General features: G+C 38.0%; 1 protein-coding gene across 2 annotated transcripts in view; it reads left to right on the top strand.

Annotated features, from left to right (window-relative positions):
* The window catches only part of HIBCH (3-hydroxyisobutyryl-CoA hydrolase), a 126,808-nt gene that overhangs the window by 73,053 nt on the left and 34,303 nt on the right, over window positions 1–19,452 (top strand). For both annotated transcript variants that reach the window (XM_063645644.1, XM_063645645.1), the window contains exons 8-11: window positions 6,070–6,215; window positions 8,634–8,720; window positions 12,133–12,191; window positions 13,379–13,460. In XM_063645644.1, the coding sequence (XP_063501714.1) occupies window positions 6,070–6,215; window positions 8,634–8,720; window positions 12,133–12,191; window positions 13,379–13,460 (374 nt within the window). The remainder of the gene's footprint in view (window positions 1–6,069; window positions 6,216–8,633; window positions 8,721–12,132; window positions 12,192–13,378; window positions 13,461–19,452) is intronic.

The raw sequence follows: 19,452 nt of genomic DNA, 5'->3' as shown, positions 1-19,452 counted from the left end.
TTGCTATAAAGAACTACCTGAGACTGGGTAATTTATGAAGAAAAGAGGTTTAATTGGCTCACAGTTCCACAGGCTGTATGGGAAGCATGACTGGGGAGGTCTCCAGAAATTTACAGTCATGGCCAAAGATGAAGGGGAAGCAAGTGCATCTTCACGTGGCTGGCAGGAGAGCAAAGGGAGAAGTACTGCACACTTTAAAACAACCAGATACCATGAGAACTCACTCATTATTATGAGAACAGCAAGGGGGAGATCTGCCGCCATGACCCAATCACCTTCCACCAGGCCCCTCATCCAACATTAGGGATTACAATTCAACATGAGATTTGAGTGGGGACACAGAGCCAAACCATATCAGGGCCTTTCAAGGAATTTGTCAATTTGTTAGCATAAAGTTGTTCATAATTGCTTTTTTGTATGTATCACCTGAAGTTCACATGTTGGAAACTTAATTCCCAACTCAGCAGTGTTGAGAGTTGGTACCACTAAGAGGTGAGTGGTTCATGAGTGCTCTTCCAGTTTTTGCAGGTTAGTTCCCGATACAGGGATGACTTCAGCCCCCTTTCCTTCTGCTCTCTTGTCCTATCTCACCCTTGCCTTTTGCCATGGGATGATGCACCAAGAAGGCCCTCGTGTGATGTTGGCACCATGATATTGGACTTCCCAGCCTCCAGAACTGTGAGAAATAATTTTTTTTTCTAAATTACCCCGGTCTGTGGTATTCTGTCATAGCAACACAAAATGCACTAAGACAATAATATTCCCGTATTATCTTTTTAATATCTGTAGACTCCTTAGTGATTTCTGCCTCTCTTATTCTTGATATTGGTCATTGTGTCTTCTCTTTTTTTTTCACCTGATCAATCTAGTTAGAGGTTAATTAATTTTATTGATCTTAAACAGATTTTTGTTTTCATTTATTTTTTATTTTGCTGATTTCTGCTCCAGTATTCATTCCTCCTTTCTTCTGCTTATTTTAGATTTTGTTTGCTCTTCTTTCATTTCCTCAGGTGAAACCTGAGTTCACGTGTATGAGATGTGGGTATGGAATTCGATTCTACTCTGGTTTTTAATTTCAGTAATTTAAAGATTTTACTACACTGTCATCTCATTTGATTTCCTACAGAAAGTCTTCTTTCTTCCTTATTTTTGTTCCTGTGTCTTTTTATTTTCTCTGGCTGCTCTTAAGATTTTCTCTTGATCACATGTTTTGAGCCATTTGATTATGATGTGCTTTGGTGCTCTTCATATTTCTAATGCTTGTGGTTATTGAGCTACTTAGGTTTATAACTTCTGTCAAATTTGGAAAATTTTCTGTTATTATTTCTACAAATACTTTTTTTCCACCCATTCCCTTTTCAGGAATTCTGGTCATACTTCTATAAGGCTCACTTATGCTTCATTCATTAAAAACTTTTTTTTCTCTCTTTCATTTTAGATAGTTTCTGTTCCTGTGTCCTTAAGTTCATTAATTTTCTCTTCTACAAGATCTAGTCTGCCCTTAATCTCATCCAGGTATTTTTCAGCTTATACATTCATTTCAGTTTTCATCTCTAGAAGTATGATTTGGTTCTTTTTCTAAAAAGAAAAATTTTCTGTGTCTCTAACTTCTTGAATATATAGGTTATGTGTGATAACTGTGTTAATGTTTTTGTCTGCTAGTTCTAACATTTATGTCAGTTCTTATTTTTTTAAATCACCTCTTTATGGTTAGTATTTTCCTGCATCTTTAGATAGCTGGTAATTTTTTATTGAATTGTAGATATTGTAAACTTTACTTTGTTGGGTGCTGGATATTTTTGTATTCTTTTAAGTATTTTTGAGATTTCTTCTGAGATGAATTTAAATTCCTGGGAAACATCTTAATATTTTCAAGTGTTACAAGATTTATTATTAATTCTTTTTTTGCAGAATTGGAGCAATGCTCCAACTAGGGCTAATTATTTCCCACTACTGGGGCAAGATCTTGCTCTGTGTTCTGCACAGTGCCCCATGACATCAATCATGAGTTTTTCTAGTCCAGGTGGTGGGGATCATGCTGTTTTTAGTCCTGTGTGGGTTCCCAGTACTGTTCTCTATAATCATTTTCTGTGATTCATTCCTTAGTCTCATGTAATGATCTTGTTAGGCGTTGTGTCCTCACCCAAATCTCATCTTGAATTGTAATCCCCGTAATCCCCCTGTGTCCAGGGAGAGATCTGGTAGGAGGTGATTGGATCATGGACGCAGTGTCTCCCTTGCTGTTCTCATGACAGTGAGTTCTTACGAGAGCTGATGGTTTTATAAGGGGCTCTTTCCCCTTTGCTCCTCACTCTTTTTTCTCCTGCTGCCATGTGAGAAGGTCCAAGCTTGCTTTGCCTTCTGCCAATGATTGTAAGTTTCCTGAGGCCTCCTTAGCCATTTGGAACTATGAGTCAATTAAACCTCTTTCCTTTATAAATTACTCAGTCTCGGACAGTGTGAAAAATGACTAATCATGTAGTTTCTTGACACACATACACACACACACTCTCTCTCTCTCTCTCTCTTTCTCTCTCCATTCCTAAGCTAAGTACTTAAAAGAGACACCCTGCAGATCTCCAGAGCTTTCTCTCTGTAGCTCTCTCTGCTCTGGTACTCTGTTCTGGGAATTCTAGCTGTTTTGGTTTCCCTAGACTTTTAGCTTCATCTTCTCAAATGAGGGACTATGCTGGGCCTGGGAACTCACTCAAGGCATGAAGTTGGAGCTGTTCTAGGATTCACCTTGCTTGTTTTCTGATATTCAGAGACCACGTTTCTTTATTGCTTGATGTTCAGTGTGTTGAAAACACTATTGATCCATATATTGTGTCTGTTTTTATAGTTGTTTCAGGTAGGGGGATAAGTCTGGTTCCTGTTACTCTATCTTGTCCAAAGTGTAAGTCTCCCAGATGGCTACTTTAAATTGGGTGATTAAAGATGCTCTCAGAGGAGTTGTCCTTTAAGCTGAGAGTTGAATAACAAGAATCAGCTACATGAAGAACTGAGAGCAGAATATTGTGGCATTGAGAAAAGTTAGCTCAAGACCCTTAGGTAAGAATGAACTTGGCCTGTTAAAGAAACCAAATGGAGGCCATCTGTGTCTGAATCGAGGGCAAGAGTGATGTAACATGCTCTCAAAAGGGTACATGGGGGCCTCTAGTGAAGAGTTAAGATTTAAACCTAAATATGGGAAGTTGTGGAAGAGTATAAAGCAGGCAATGACATAATCTAGTTTATATTTATATTTTAGTACTATGATTCTGGCTACTTTGAGGATAATGGATTGTAGGGGTAGCAGAGTAGAAGCAGTGAGATTGTATAGTAGGTTATTACATTAGTCTAGAGCTACACTGTCCAATACTGTGTAGCCACTAGCCACAAGTGGCTTTTAAAATTTTAATATAAATTAATTAAATTTAAAGAAGACAAATTCAGTTCCTCAGTCACACCAGCTACATTTCAGGTGTTTAATAGCTACATATGGCTAGTGGCTATCTTATTGGACAGCAGAAATTATAGATTTCATCATTGTAGAAAGTTCTGTTGGACAGCACAGTCTGGAGAGATTTTGGCTTTGGAGTAGTTTGGAGGTATAGAGTTGAATAGAGTGAATAGATTTGAAACATGTTTTGGGCTTAACTGACTTGCTGGTATGATGAATCAGGAATAACTCTAAGGTATTTAGCTTGTGCTACTTGATGGATGAGGCTGATTAGGGAAGGAGCAGTGTAGTTGGAGGTTTGTGAAACAGTAGTTCTACTTTTGCCATGTTAAATGTAAGATACTTATTATCCATGTGGTTCTGTTTAGGTGGCAGATCTAAGAGTTCGGTATTCATGGGAGAAGGCATGAGTGATTTCGCAGCGTATTAGACTTTTAGGGCTACATAACAAAATACCACAAACTTGGTGGCTTAAACAGCAGAAATTTTTTTTCTCACAGTTCTGGAGACTGAAAGGCTGAGATCAAGGTGTCAGCAGATGGTTCTATTGAGCCCTCTCTCTGTGGCTTATAGACTGCTGCCTTCTTGCTCTGTCCTCATATGGCCTTTTCTCTGTTCACATGCATCCCTGGTGTTTCTTCCTCCTCTTATAAGGACATCAGTCCTGTTGGATTAGGACCCCACCCTTATGACCTCACTTAATCTTAATTACCTCTTCAAAGGCCCTGCTTCCAAATGCAGTTACATCGAGGGTTAGGGCTTCAACACAGGACTTTTTGGAAGGACGCAATGCAGTCCATAGCAGGGAGTAATCAGCATATAGATATTATCTAAAGTCATAGGAGTTAAGGAAAATGTGTATATAGGAAAGAAGAGGTAGCCTAATGTGGAGCTTAGGCACAGTGAGCAAGAGGTCAAGCAGAGGAGGTGGTGTCTGTGAGGGAGACTGGAAAGAAGCAGAATTGGGGGAAGGGGAAAAAAGAGAGAATGTGGTACCCTGGAAGAGAAGAATGTGTTGTCAGGATGGAGGATTTTTCCACTTGGGCAGCATGCTGCTGAGGCTCTGGGGCAGGAAGGAGTGTAGAATGTTAGGGAACTGAAAGAAGACCAGAGTGGCTGGAGTATAGGGAGTGAGTAGTAAGGGATGTAGTGGGAAAAGTGGTAAGGGGCCTTGAAGACTTTTATAAAGGTGTTTGTTTTAATCCAGGAGAAACAGGCAGCCATGGGAGGGTTTTAGGCAGTGGAATGCAAGACTCTTGTAAGGATTTGTGTTTTAAAAAGATCACTTTGGCTATTGTGTGGAGAACAGTTTAGAGGGGAAATCAGTAAGATGTGGTCACTGATGGGGATTAAGGGGATGGTGCGAGAAGATGTCAAGGCTGGATACTTGCACCCTTTATTGAGGTAGGTGATGCTGGAGGAAGATTGTGGGAATGGTGCGGGGAGGTTATGAGTTTAACTTGAGACCTAGCTAGTTTGAGATACTAAGAGATATTTCTGTTTACAGGAGCATGATGCTTTTTCTTTTAAGTCTAGAACCTTTTTGTAAAGTAGAACTGGAGAGAATTTTAGTGCTTGCATTTTTATCCCAACATAATTAAAGGAAACTTTAGAACAGATACATAAATTATAAAACTAGAGGGTCACAGTTGTTTAAGATCTTTAACACCCAAAGGAGTATGCTAGTAATTACTTGTATATATGCTATTTTCTTTATTTTATTATTATTATTGTTATTATTATTTGAGATGGAGTCTTGCTCTGTTGCCCAGGCTGGAGTGCAGTGGCATTATCTCAGCTCACTGCAACTTCTGCCTCCCGGGTTCAAGCGATTCTCCTGCCTCAGCCTCACCAGTAGCTGGGATTACAGGCATGCGCCACCTTGCCCGGATAATTTTTGTAATTTTAGTAGAGATGGGGTTTCACTATGTTGGTCAGGCTGGTCTTGAACTCCTGACCTCAGGTGATCTGCCTGTCTTGGCCTTCCAAAGTGCTGAGATTACAGGCGTGAGCCACCGCGCCTAGCTTTATATGCTATTTTCAGTTGTTACCCGTAGAGAATTTTTGAATACTGATGATTAAGAGAAGGGTAAATGCAAATGATTTTATTAGGTATAAACCTGTTCATTTAGTAGGACTCGTGGTTATTGCATCAATATTTAAACATCTTGAATATTAGATAATTGACTAAGATTGGGACATGATTTAAATGATAATAATTTTGCTATAATAGGCCATAGGTTATGTATTTTTTTTTTCCTGTGCTGATTTGGAAATAGATTTTTTTGAAATCTTTACCTATTTTGGAGACTCTTCAAAAGTAAATCAGTGGTAAGAAAATTTAGGTAACATTGAGTACTTCTAATATACAAAACATTGTGTCATCAAATACTTTACTGACTTCTATAGAAATGAGACATGAAGGTTTTGAAAAATACCCAAGTTAGCACAGTTTATAGCAAGTCTTTTGTGATATTGATTGCAGTGTGTAGTACTTAGTTTAACAATATTTGTAATGTATATTCAAGCTCCAGAGAGAAATGGTTTGTGTGATCTACAGCAAAGAGGTTATATTTATCTTTTTCATTTGAATCACCATTATCTCTTTTTGTTACATTTAATTACAGGACTGTTCCCTGATGTGGGTGGAGGTTATTTCTTGCCACGACTCCAAGGAAAACTTGGTTACTTCCTAGCATTAACAGGATTCAGACTAAAAGGAAGAGATGTGTACAGAGCAGGAATTGCTACACACTTTGTAGATTCTGAAAAGGTACTTTTTCGGATGTTTGCGTTTTGTATTGTTGGAGTAACACCACAAAATAGTGCGTGGGAAGGTACAATGGGTGGTTGAGATCCACAGACTTCTGGTGAAATCGTGGTGTGAATCCTGGACCTATTAGTTTATAGCTGTGTTACCTTGGAGAAAGTGCATAAGCTCTCTAATTCTGTTTCCTCATATGCAAACTGAAGATAACGATACCCGGATTCAGGGTTGGCACCTTCAGTGAGTATTTTTAAGTGAACAATTAGAGTCTCTTAAAAAAAAAGTCAGGCCTACCTTAAGAAAGTCTAATATGTACAAATCTAAATTTATATATAAAAAGATAGCCTTTTATTTTATGAGGACATTTTGAAGGCTTCTTTTGGTTATGAGTTTCCCTAGTGCATTGAAAGTAATTGCATTTGACTTTTCTAAAACACATCTGTTACAAGGAACACGTTACTTATCTTTGCTTTTTTTTTTTTTTTTAAAACAATGTGGCCAATTTTCTCAGCACAGGATAACGTAGTGGAAAAGAATATATAGATAGTTTGAGTTTAAGTCTTAACTGTAACTTAGCCTCTTTTGCCCCCCATTTTCCCGTCTGCAGAATGGAGATGACACTATTACGTAGTAGTTGAAACTCCTTGTGTTACATGTGACGGAAGACCCGATTCAAGGTAGTTTTGCCTCAGAATTCTCAGCAAGAGACTTAGGATGTATTTTGCTTCACCTGGCTTGGTTCACTCTGACTGGACTGGCTTATCTCATTCCTGAACCGTATGAGTAGGTAGAATATACCAACTGGCCTATCCTAGGTAATGCACACTCTATCCTTGGATCTGTGGGGTAAAGTCAGCTTTCAAGGAAGCACATGGTCATCAGATGAATAGCTGATCTTAAGGGAAGGGTGTTTTAGGATACGGCAAGGAAAGCTATAAAAATTAAATTAGAAAATTTATGTTACATGCTTAGCCCAGTAACTGACAAATAGTAAACACTCAAAATTTAACTATTATTAATACTTTTAATGCAGTTTTATATTTTTAGAGGTGACCAGATTTTTCATTGAGAGTCTCTTTTGTAAAGGATAGCCCTTTTTATCCTCATATCTATAACATTCTTCTGTTTTGGGTAAGGATGCCAGAGATTATACTGACAGTTGGACTATCATGTGAGTCCCCCCAAGGACTTTTTACAAATGATGATGATTTATTCTCACACGTCCTCTTTGGCCATTGAAGTAAAACAGCTGGATAGCATAAAAATGTACTGTTTGGTCACTAATAGAATTCTCTTCACAAACTTTATAAATTGGCTGTGGAAATTTTTATGTTGATGAGCTTTGGTCTTGTTTCTCACACTGTTACAGATTCTGTAAAATATATGAAGCATACAAAATTGAAGGTTGTCTCTGTACACTGTTATGAAGGCCTTCTATCATGTTTGGCCAAAGATTCAGATCTTTGTGTTGTGGGCATCCTCAGTCACATTGAGTAGTCTCATGCTTCCCTTGAGCTATAACAGGAAGGAAACATGGGCATGCGATTTTCCTGTCTGGAAGGGACACTCTTGATTACAGTGGAATTTAGGATAAGAGAGAGCTGATGCATAACCCCTTTCTTTGTCAGTGTGTTCAATACTAGTATCTGCAATGAGTAGGCAGACATTCTCAGGGATGTAGAGGATATGAAAAAGAGGAATATACTTTGGGGATGCGATTAGAAGTGGGTACAAAAGGTAAATAACCATCTCTCTCATCTGGCAGAGGTAAAGTATGGTAAGTGTAAAAACAATACAAACAAAATACTCAAAGAATTGAAGGAAGAGCTTACCTGTAAGAAAGGACTAGAAGCCTTTTCATAAAGTTTGCAATACAGCCGGCCTTAAGGTGAGTATTATCAGGAAAAGGTATTGTCAGGTAAAGGAAACATTTAATGAAATCACAGGGGCAAGAAAGCATTAGCTATGTTTTGGGAACAGTAAAAAGTCCTATTTGGCTCAGTGTAGGGTAGATTAAGTGAGGGATTAGATGGATAAATAAATGAAGCTATATTATAGTGTTGTGCATTGACTGTGGTAGCCACTAATCATTTGTGGCAATTTAGGTTAAAATTAATTAAAAATAAAATTTATATGTAGGTCTTTGGTTCCAAGTACTCAATAGGCTGAGAGAAACAAAGACAAAAGTCTCTATTTCTCCTCCTGAATTTCTTCCATCTTTATCCATTCCTTTGAAGGCTACATTTGCTGTGTGGGAATACTTGTTCATTCAACTTAAGTCAAAATTTCTTTCAGTGATTCACCTGAAGAGAGAGCCTCATAATTTAAAGTCAAGAATTCTAAAAAAGAAGATGAGATTTTTATAAAGCTTTCTATGTTTCTGTTGGATCTCAGATCTTTCCTTTTTTTCCCCCTCGCCTTTAGTTGGCCATGTTAGAGGAAGATTTGTTAGCCTTGAAATCTCCTTCAAAAGAAAATATTGCATCTGTCTTAGAAAATTACCATACAGAGGTAATCTTGTTAATATTCTAATCTCAGGTTTTAATTCATGGGGAGGGGAAGTGATTAAAAAACTGGTAGTTGGTGAATATTATAGTTTGTAAATATAAATAAATGTACTAAAGATTTATTTACTTTAAAGCGTGGTGGAAGAATCAGTGCTTCACAGTTGTTAGTATAGCCAGCTAATAATATGACTTCTTTCCTGTGCAGCTGCATAGCTGTCTTCTCACTGCTGGTTAACTTCAGTGCATAGCCTTGTGATCATTCTTTGCAAGGGTTTTGGCATTTCTGTAAATGGTGTTCAATGTTAACACTATTTGTGGAGATGCAAACTCTTGACATTTATTTATATTTAATAAAGTATATTGCAGCATGTATTTTTAATTCCTTACTTACGTTGTCTGACTTGAATTTTCTTGTAAGAGCCAAGAATCTTTAAAAACACTCCATAACTTCTAGTTAAACATGATTGAATACATGCTGCCTCCTAAAACACCATTCAAAATTGTAATAAGTGAATAAAAAAAGGCATAAACCCACAAAGACAAGTAGAACAGAAGAGGAGACAGTGGCAGACATGAGATTTTAGTATTTTGGAAGCTTGAAATCAGCAGGATGAGTGCTGCTAATTTAAAACAAAGAACTCTGAAAGCCAATAAGAGGTCAGCTGATTCTTGCTGTAGACTCTTCTAAAGGGACCAGGTCCCTCTGAAGACTAGGGTGTAGAATGGGGCAGAAAAACAAGAGAATTTATTATAAGTTTTTTTTTTTTTTTTGAAGCAGAGTCTCGCTCTGTCACCTAGGCTGGAGGGTGATGGCACAATCTTGGCTCATGGCAACCTCCGCCTTCCAGATTCAAGCGATTCTCGTGCCTCAGCCTCCTGAGTAGCTGGGATTACAGGTGTGCACCACCATGCCCAGCTAATTTTTGTATTTTAGTAGAGACGGGGTTTCACCATGTTGGCCAGGCTGGTTTTGAACTTGTGACCTCAAATGATCCACCCTCCTCGGTTTCCCAAAGTGCTGGGATTACAGCCATGAGCACTGCACCTGGCCCCTCCACAAGTCTTCTGGTATAACTGAGAGTAGCTGTCTTCCAGTAGCCTGGCAGAAGAGTAGAGACTTACTCCTTAGAGAAACCAAATCAGGCAGGTCTAGCTGACAGTAGAGATTGGTGAAGTACTGTACTGAAAAGAGGTGAGATATACTAAGTTGGAAGACCTCTGTCCCTTTACCCTGGTTGGCTTGCAGAACCGCTGCATCCCACCCCACTCCTAAGCAATACATTGGAAGAAAAAAAAAAACCCATAGACATTGAAATTCATGGACCCCTTAATAACATATCTTGCCTGATCATCTTATAATGTAACATATAATTGAGAATCCCATAACTTGCAATTGACATTAGACACAAAGCTTCCTAATTTTAGTGCTTTGCATAGAAAAACAAATATTCCTAGGCCAAGACAAACAACAAAGGCACTGGAAGGAAACAGTTAATGCAAGAAGAAGGAAACTTAAAAAGACAAATACCAATCTATAACTGTTAACTTAAGAGGAAAATATTTTACCTGTTAAACAACAACAGATGTTATAAAGATAATTCAAAGAATAATATAGGCATGCCTCAGAGAATCTGAATTTGGTTCCACACCATGGCAGTAAAGCTAGTCACATGAATGTTTTGGTTTTCCAGTGCTCATAAAAACTTTTACACTATACTGTAGTCTATTAAGTGTGCAGGAGCATCATTTCTAAACACAAGTATGTATCTTATTAATTTATAATTATAAAATAATTTAGCTAAAAATACTAATGATCATCTGAGCTTTCGGTGAGTCATAATTGTTTTGCTGCTAGAGGGCCTTGCCTAGATGTTGATGGCTACTGGCTGACCTTGGTAGTGGTTATGCCTGTAAGATTTTAAAAATGATAACAAAAGTTGGGAATAAAAAACCCAGAACAGATTAAAATCTTTTCTAACAGAAAAGGATAATGAAATAGAAAAGGGAGAGAATGGAAAACTAGAGGTATTATTCCAAGAGGTCCAAAATCTAATCATTAGGAATTCATAAAAAGAAGATAGAGGGAAGGAAATATTTGGAGAAATAGTACCAAAAAAATTACCCAGAACTGAAGAACATGAGTACAGATTGGCAGGGCCACCAAGTACTTGGTGGAGAGAATATGAATACAGAGCATGTGAGGATTTCTCTTGTTTTTATCAGAGCATTTGATAGTCTTCTGTTGTCGAATTGAGTAAATACGGGATGAATTATGCTTTGCGGTGGTTGAAGGGGCTTATCGAAGAGTTCTACTAAATGTATAGGAGTTAGTTTGTAGGGAAGTCATCTTAGACTTATTCAGTATTTTTCTCAAGTGATTTGGTGACCACTGATAGCATTTTGATCAAGTTGATTTAGAACTAAGAAAAACAAGTTAAATTAGGAAAAAGAATATGGATGAAAAAACGACCCTTAGAGTTTAGAGTGATCTGCTCAATAGTAACAATGTGAAATTTAATAAAGATAAGTGCATATCTTGTGTTTTAACCCAAAGTACTAAATTCATAAGTACAGAATAGGAGAAACACAGCCTACAATGGCACAGGTTTAAAAAAAAAAAAAAAAAGTCTTATTTAATTGGAGCTTAGTGTGAATCAGCTGCAATCATAGGCCTGTCTCAACACTAACTCAGAGTTAGTCCAATTAAGAAAAGTATATCCAAAGCAATCAAGGACCTGCAGAACCCTCTTATACTTTGCTACCATCTAGCCACACCTGCAGCTAAGATACGTGTCCCATACTTGAAGAATGACCTTGATAAACTGGAACTTGTCCATAAGAAGGACCTGGATCATGAGGGGACACAAAACTGTGTCATGTGGGAAGTGGTTAAGGTAAAAGAGATTAACCAGAACTATAAACATGCTAGCATTGGTTTTTGTTCCAGAATTAAAACAACAGAAACCTAATTATTCAGTTGTTCCAGCATTTGTGAACTCCTCCTTGAGAGGTGCTGTTTTCTCTCCCTGAAGGTCACAACTGCAGGCATACCAGGTATATGGTGGGAATTTCTGGCTAGGATGGAAATTTGGGCAGGTTGACCTTTCAGGTCCCTTACATATTCACAGATTTATTTTAATGATAATGTGTCAAATGTAATAGTGGTTACATATATTTATACATGTAAATAAAAATACTAGAACATTTTTGCCGTTGATACTTTTACGAGCTAGTCCAGAGTTCTACATGCTGTCTGAATTTTGATCATACGGTAGTAGTTATTTATGAGACAGTTAGATGTAATTTGACTGGAAGTGACAAGTGACAGTCTTTCACAAAGTGTATCATTAAATATGAATTTTTAAGGATTAAAAAATTGTGTTCAAGTTTATTAAAAGATTTTTCTTTTCAAACAGTCTAAGATTGATCGAGACAAGTCTTTTATACTTGAGGAACACATGGACAAAATAAACAGGTACCTAACAAGAGATCTCAGTTATATATTCCTTTAGAGAGACTATGTTAAAATGAATTTGCTAACGTTATAATTACCGTTTTAATTACATTGTGTTTGATAGTGCACTGAATTCTGAGATCAGACAGTATAGAGCTTTCTTTCTTTTTTTTTTTGAGACAGAGTCTCACTCTGTCCCCCAGGCTGGAGTGCAGTGGTGCAATCTCAGCTCACTGCAACCTTTGCCTCCCAGATTCAAGCAATTCTTATGCTTCAGCCTCATGAGTAGCTGGGACTAGAGGCACCTGCTACCATGCCTGTCGAACTTTTCTATTTTTAGTGGAGACAGGGTTTCGCCATGTTGGCCAGGCTGGTCTCCAACTCCTGACCTAAGGTGATTCGCCCTCCTCACCCTCGCAAAGTGCTGCGATTACAGGCGTGATGCCTGGCCAGCATGGGGTTTTTTTTCACTTACCTTTGAAAGTAGCTTCTTTCCCTCTCTTTCTGGGTGAAATAAATTCATTATATTTAAGTAAACTACCATGAGAATTCATCTTAGTACAAAATACCTTTTTTTTTAAAGTGGGGAAGAGCAGCTAGAAAATAATAATTGAATTAACTTTTATTTTTGTAAATTCATCTTCTCGGAAGATCTTACCAAGCTGAACAGCAAAAAGATTTTGTGCAGTGATTTGAATTTATATTAGTGCAAAATATCTTTTTTTTTAAGTGGAGAAGAGAAGCTAGAAAATAATAATTGAATTAACTTTTACCTTTTTAAATTCATCTTCTCTGAAGGTCTTATCAAGCCGATCAGCAAAAAAGGTTTTATGCAATGATTTGAGAGATTGACAGACTGGCTTTGGGAAACAAGAGGAGGAAGAGTATTAGAAAATAAGACAACCATCTCTACAATTTAGAAGCATCAATTTTTCATTGTTGAATATTTCTTTACATGGAAATATAACAGATGCAAAAATGCAAAAGAAAAAATAAAATTTAGATTCTATTTTATGTTAGTGAAGGTAGACTGCAAATGCTTACTCAGGGAAGCAATGCTCTCTTTCTTTTCACGTCCTGTTAAAGAGGTTAGACAATTCTTCACTATTGAAATAGAGGTGGGGGAAAGCCTATGTTCAGATTCATCAGTATGTTAGAAACAGGAAATCACTTACACATTGGTGAAATCACATTTCCTTTCTTTATAGTTGTTTTTCAGCCAATACTGTGGAAGAAATTATTGAAAACTTACAGCAAGATGGTTCATCTTTTGCCTTAGAGCAATTGAAGGTAATATTGGAATCCTTTCTGCCCTGAGTGAACATAGTGAAGTCCAGTGACAGGGAAGCCTCTCTAAGGGGGTATTAGTGCTCCATTGGTGGTGACATAGCCCATGCATTGTGTTTTCTTTTTTCCCAAATTTAGGTGAGCTTCAGAAATCAGTTCCACTAACCTTGACCTAAATCCAAGTGCCATGTCTACCTGCTGGTCGTTGAGGGCAAAGCCAATCTAGTTTTATGTCCTTTGAATGTAACAGAGGACTTTAGTAAGCATACTTCATTTCCAAATAGTCCTCCTTGTCCTATGGGGGAAGGTTTTAGGGACATTTTAATTAGAAGGGCTGGGTCACTGGAGAATAGTCACCTTATGATACATTGCAATTGGGACATTGATCTATAAATTCTACTTAATATGGTCTTTCCAAACAGGAGGTTTAATTAAAAAGTGATCTTTTTTAAACAAGCAAGAGACTCCATCTCTCGCCATAGCTGAGTTTTATGTAGTGTTTCTGTGTTAGGTACACTTTGATCTTTTTGACACATAACTGTTAACAGCAGAAGAGCCATTTTTGTATAAATGTGTACATACCAGGTATTGATATTCATGGACCTCTAGTATGATTATGAGACTTGGAGTATTTCAGACTTCTAGACAGGAAAGAAAAGGTATGTTTCCTTATACTTAAAAGGTGTTTTAGCTTGTCTTCATCTGATAGCATTTTTTATATATATATATTAGGCTCTACATCATGATTCCATAATGTTTTTCTATTTATAGATGTAATCATAGCATTTCAGTTGTCAGGAAACATACTGAGAAAAAATTTTGATAGTCTTACCTGTAAATGTGAAAACATTTCCTCCATTGTCACTGTATTTTTTTTTTGTTTGTTTTCGTTTTTTTGAGACAGAATCCTGCCCTGTTGCCCAGGCTGGAGGACAGTGGTGCAATCACAACTCACTGCAGCCTCAGCCTCCCAGGCTCAAGCAATCCTCACACCTCAGCCTCCTGAGAAGCTAGGACTACGCATGTGTGCCACCACGGGTGGCTAATTTTTTGTATTTTTTTGTAGAGACAAGGTTTCACCATGTTGGCCAGGCTGGTCTTGACCTCCTGGGCTCAAGTGATTCACCCACCTCGGCTTCCCAAGGTGCTGGGATCACAGGCGTGAGCCACCACACCTGGCCTTTTACTGTATTCTTAAGGGGGAAATCCAAAGTTAATTTGACCCATGGGATCTTACACAGTATTAGAATTTTGTTAACTTTCAAAGATAGTCATAAATTAGAGCAGGTAGACCAGCCATTTATTTCCCTAACTCACAAAAGTAGATTGTTATTATTAACAACTTCCAGGAATGTTTACATCAATAGCCATTTTATAATTCAAGGAATCTGACTTTAAGTTGGTGTATTAGGGTTCTCTAGAGGGAAAGAACTAATAGGAGATATGTATATAAAGGGGAGTTTATTAAGTATTCACCTGCACAATCACAAGGTCACACAGTAGGCTGGCTACAAGCTTGAGGAGCAAGGAGGACCAGTCTGAGTCTCAAAACTGAAGAACTTAGGGTCTGATGTTCAAGGGCAGGAAGCATCCAGCATGGGAGAAAGATACAGGCTGGGAGGCTAGGCCAGTCTCTCCTTTTCACATTTTTCTGCCTGCTTTATATTCTCTGGCAGCTGATTAGTTTGTGCCCACCAGATTAAGGGTGGATCTGCCTTGCCCAGCCCACTGACTCAAATGTTAATCTCTTTTGGCAACACCCTCACAGACACATCCAGGATCAATACTTGGTATCCTTCAATCCAGTCAAGTTGACACTCAGTATTCACCATCACAAGTCCACCCCTTGTTAACTTGAACCCATACACATCTCCTGAGTCTTCAAATAAAGACAATAATAAGGTCATAATTATGCCTAACGTAATGCAACTATCCTTTGTACGACCAGAAACGCACCAATTCCTAACCCAAATACTATTACATAAAGTTAGCAGTACTTAAATGCCAATATGAAGTCAGTAAATCTTATGTCACATGATAAAGGAAAAGGAAATAAAGATATTTTCTTCGTACAATTATATACCTGCACAAACATGTTTTTAGCAAAAGATGGACGAAATACTTATGATAATCACAGTCTCCATTTCTGCAGCTGATCACATGGTTGTAGCTAGTGTTGATGACTACCTCCTTCTACTACCCATTCTGTATTCCCTTTGTCTTCAGCAAGCACCTCACGTCAACAAAAAGAACACCCACACAAAAACCCCATTCAGAGGCCATCAGCATCAAAGCTCAAAGGTAGATAAACACACAAAGATGAGGAAAAGCCAGTGCAACAATGCTGAAAATTCCAAAAACCGTAATGCCTCTTCTCCTCAAAATGATTACAACTCCTCTCCAGCAAGGGCACAAAACTGGACGGAAATGAGTTTGATGACAGAAGTAGGCTTCAGAAGGTGGGTAATAACAAACTCCTTTGAGCCGAAGGAGCATGGTCTAACCCAATGCAAGGAAGCTAAGAACATTGATAAAAGGTTACAGGAACTGCTAACTAGAATAACCAGTTTAGAGAACATAAATATTCTTGAAGAACAAGTATCAATAACCGAATCAATCAAGCAGAAGAAAGGATATCAGAGATTGAAGATCAACTTAAATAAAATGTGAAGACAAGATTAGAGAAATGAGAATGAAAAGGAATGAACAAAGCCTCCAAGAAATATGGGACTATGTGAAAAGACCAAACCTAGGATTGATTGGTGTATCTGAAAGTGACGGGAGAATGGAGTCAAGTTAAAACACACTTCAGGATATCGTACAGGAGAACTTGCCCAACCTAGCAAGACAGGCCAACATTCAAATTCAGGAAATACAGAGAACACTGCAAAGATACTCCTCGAGAAGAGCAACCCCAAGACACATAATCTTCAGATTCTCCAAAGTTGAAACAAAGGAAAAAATGTTAAGGGCAGCCAGAGAGAAAGGTCGGGTTACACACAAAGGGAAGCCCATCAGACTAACAGCAGATCCCTGTGCAGAAACCATACAATCCAGAAGAGAGTGGGAGCCAATATTCAACATTCTTGAAGAAAAGAATTTTCGACCCAGAATTTCATATCCAGCCAAACTAAGCTTCATAAATGAAAGAGAAAGGAAATCCTTTCCAGATGAGCAAATGCTGAAGGATTTTGTCACTACCAGGCCTGTATTACAATAGCTCCTGAAGGAAGCACTAAATATGGAAAGACTGGTACCAGCCACTGCAAAAACATACCAAAATATAAAGACCAACAACACTATGAAGAAACTGCATCAACTAATGGACAAAATAACCAGCTAGCATCATGATGACATGATCAAATTCACATATAACAATATTAACCTTAAATGTAAATGGGCTAAATGCACCAATTAAAAGACACAGACTAGCAAATTGGATAAAGAGTCAAGACCCATCAGTGTGCTGTATTCAGGAGACCCATCTCACATGCAAAGACACATATAGGTTCAAAATAAAGGGATGGAGGAATATTTACCAAGCAAATGGAAAGCAAAAAAGCAGGGGTTGCAATCCTAGTCTCTGATAAAACAGACTTTAAACCAAAAGCAATAAAAAAAGACAAAGGCATTACATAATGGTAAAGGGATCAATGTAGCAAGAAAAGCTAACTATCCTAAATATATATGCACCAATACAGGAGCACCCAGATTCATAAAGCAAGTTTTTAGAGACCTTCAAAGAGGCTTAGACTCCCACACAATAATAGTGAGAGACTTTAAACACCCTACTTTCAATGTTAGATCAATGAGACAGAAAATTAACAAGGATATTCAGGACTTGAACTCAGCTCTGGACCAAGTGGGCCTAATAGACATCTATAGAACTCTCTACCCCAAATCAACATAATATACATTATTTTCAGTACCACATAACACTTATTCTAAAATCAACCACATAATTGGAAGTAAAACACTCCTCAGCAAATGCAAAAGAACAGAAATCATAACAGTCTGTCAGACCACAGTACGATCAAATTAGAACTCAGGATTAAGAAACTCACTCAAAACCGCACGATACATGGAAAGTGAACAACCTGCTCCTGAATGACTACTGGGTAAATAACGAAATTAAGGCAGAAATAAGTTATTTGAAACCAATGAGAACAAAGACAAAACGTACCAGAATCACAACACAGCTAAAGCAGTGTTTAGAGGGAAATTTATAGCACTGAATGCCCACATCAGAAAGTGGAAAAGATCTAAAATCGCCACCCTTACATCACAGTTAAAAGAACTAGAGAAACAAGAGCAAACAAATTCAAAAACTAGCAGAAGACAGGAAATAACAAAGCAGAACTGAAGGAGATAAAAACAGAAAAAAACCCTTCAAAAAAATCAATGAATCCAGGAGCTGGTTTTTGAAAAGGTTAACAAAATAGACCACTAGCCAGACTAATAAAGAAGAAAAGAGAGAAGACTCAAATAGACACAATAAAAAATGATAAAGGGGATATCACCACTGATCCCACAGAAATGCAAACTACCATCAGAGAATGCTGTAAACACCTCTCCACAAATAAACTAGAAAATCTAGAAGAAATGGATAAATTCCTGGACACATACACCTTCCCAGGACTAAACCAGGAAGAAGTCGAATCCTTAAATAGACCAATAACAAGTTCTGAAATAGAGGCAATAATTAATGGCCTACCAACCAAAAAAATCCCAGGACTAGACGGATTCACAGCCGAATTCTGCCAGAGGTACAAAGAGGAGCTAGTGCCATTCCTTCTGAAAATATTCCAAACAATACAAAAAGAGGGACTCCTCCCTAACTCATTTTATGAGGCCAGCCTCATCCTGATACCAAAACCTGGCAGAGATACAACAATAAAAAAAATATTTCAAGGCCAGGTGCGGTGGCCCACGCCCGTAATCCCAGCACTTTGGGAGGCCGAAGCGGGCAGATCACTCGAGGTTGAGAGTTGGAGACCAGCCTGGCTAGCATGGTGAAACCCTGTCTCTGTTAAAAATACAAAAATTAGCTGGGCGTGGTGGCATATGCCTATAATCCCAGCTACTCAGGAGGTTGAGGCAGGAGAATCACTTGAGCCCAGGAGGTGGAGGTTGCAGTGACCTGAGACCATACCATTGCACTCCAGCTTGGGCAACAGGAGGGAAACTCTGTCTCAAAACAAAACAAAACAAAAAAACTACAAACCACTGCTCACGGAAGTAAGAGAGGACACAAATGGATAAACATTCTATGCTTATGGATAGGAAGAATCAGTATCATGAAAATGGCCATACTGTCCAAAGTAATTTTTAGATTCAGTGCTATTCCCATCAAGCTACCACTGACTTTGTTCACAGATCTAGAAAAAACTAAATTTCATATGGAACCAAAATAGAGCCCGTGTACTCAAGAGAATCCTAAGCAAAAAGAACAAAGTTGGAGGCATCATGCTACCTGACTTCAAATTATACCACAAGGCTAGAGTAACCAAAACAGCATGGTATAGTGGTACCAAAACAGATACATAGACCAATGGAACAGAACAGAGGCCTCAGAAATAACACCACACACCTACAACCATCTGATCTTTGACAAACCTGACAAAAACAAGCAATGGGGAAAGGATTCCGTATTTAATAAATGTTGTTGGGAAACTTGGCTAGCCATATGCAGAAAACTGAAACTGGACCCCTTCCTTACACTTTATATGAAAATTAATTCAAGATGGATTAAAGACTTAAACATAAGACCTAAAACCATAAAAACCCTGGAAGAGAACCTAGGCAATACCATTCAGGACATAGTCATGGGCAAAGACTTCATGACTAAACCACCAAAAGCAATTGCAACAAAAGCCAGAATTGAGAAATAGGATCTAATTAAACTAAAGAGCTTCTGTACAGCAAAAGAAATTCTCATCAGAGTGAACAGGCAGCTCACAGAATGGGAGAAAAATTTTGCAATCTATCCATCTAA

This window comes from Symphalangus syndactylus, chromosome 8 (genome assembly GCF_028878055.3).
Source record: "Symphalangus syndactylus isolate Jambi chromosome 8, NHGRI_mSymSyn1-v2.1_pri, whole genome shotgun sequence".
In the NCBI taxonomy this organism is placed as follows: domain Eukaryota; kingdom Metazoa; phylum Chordata; class Mammalia; order Primates; family Hylobatidae; genus Symphalangus; species Symphalangus syndactylus.
Note: the sequence above shows the minus strand (reverse complement) of the source record. Positions and strands in the feature narration are given on the sequence as shown.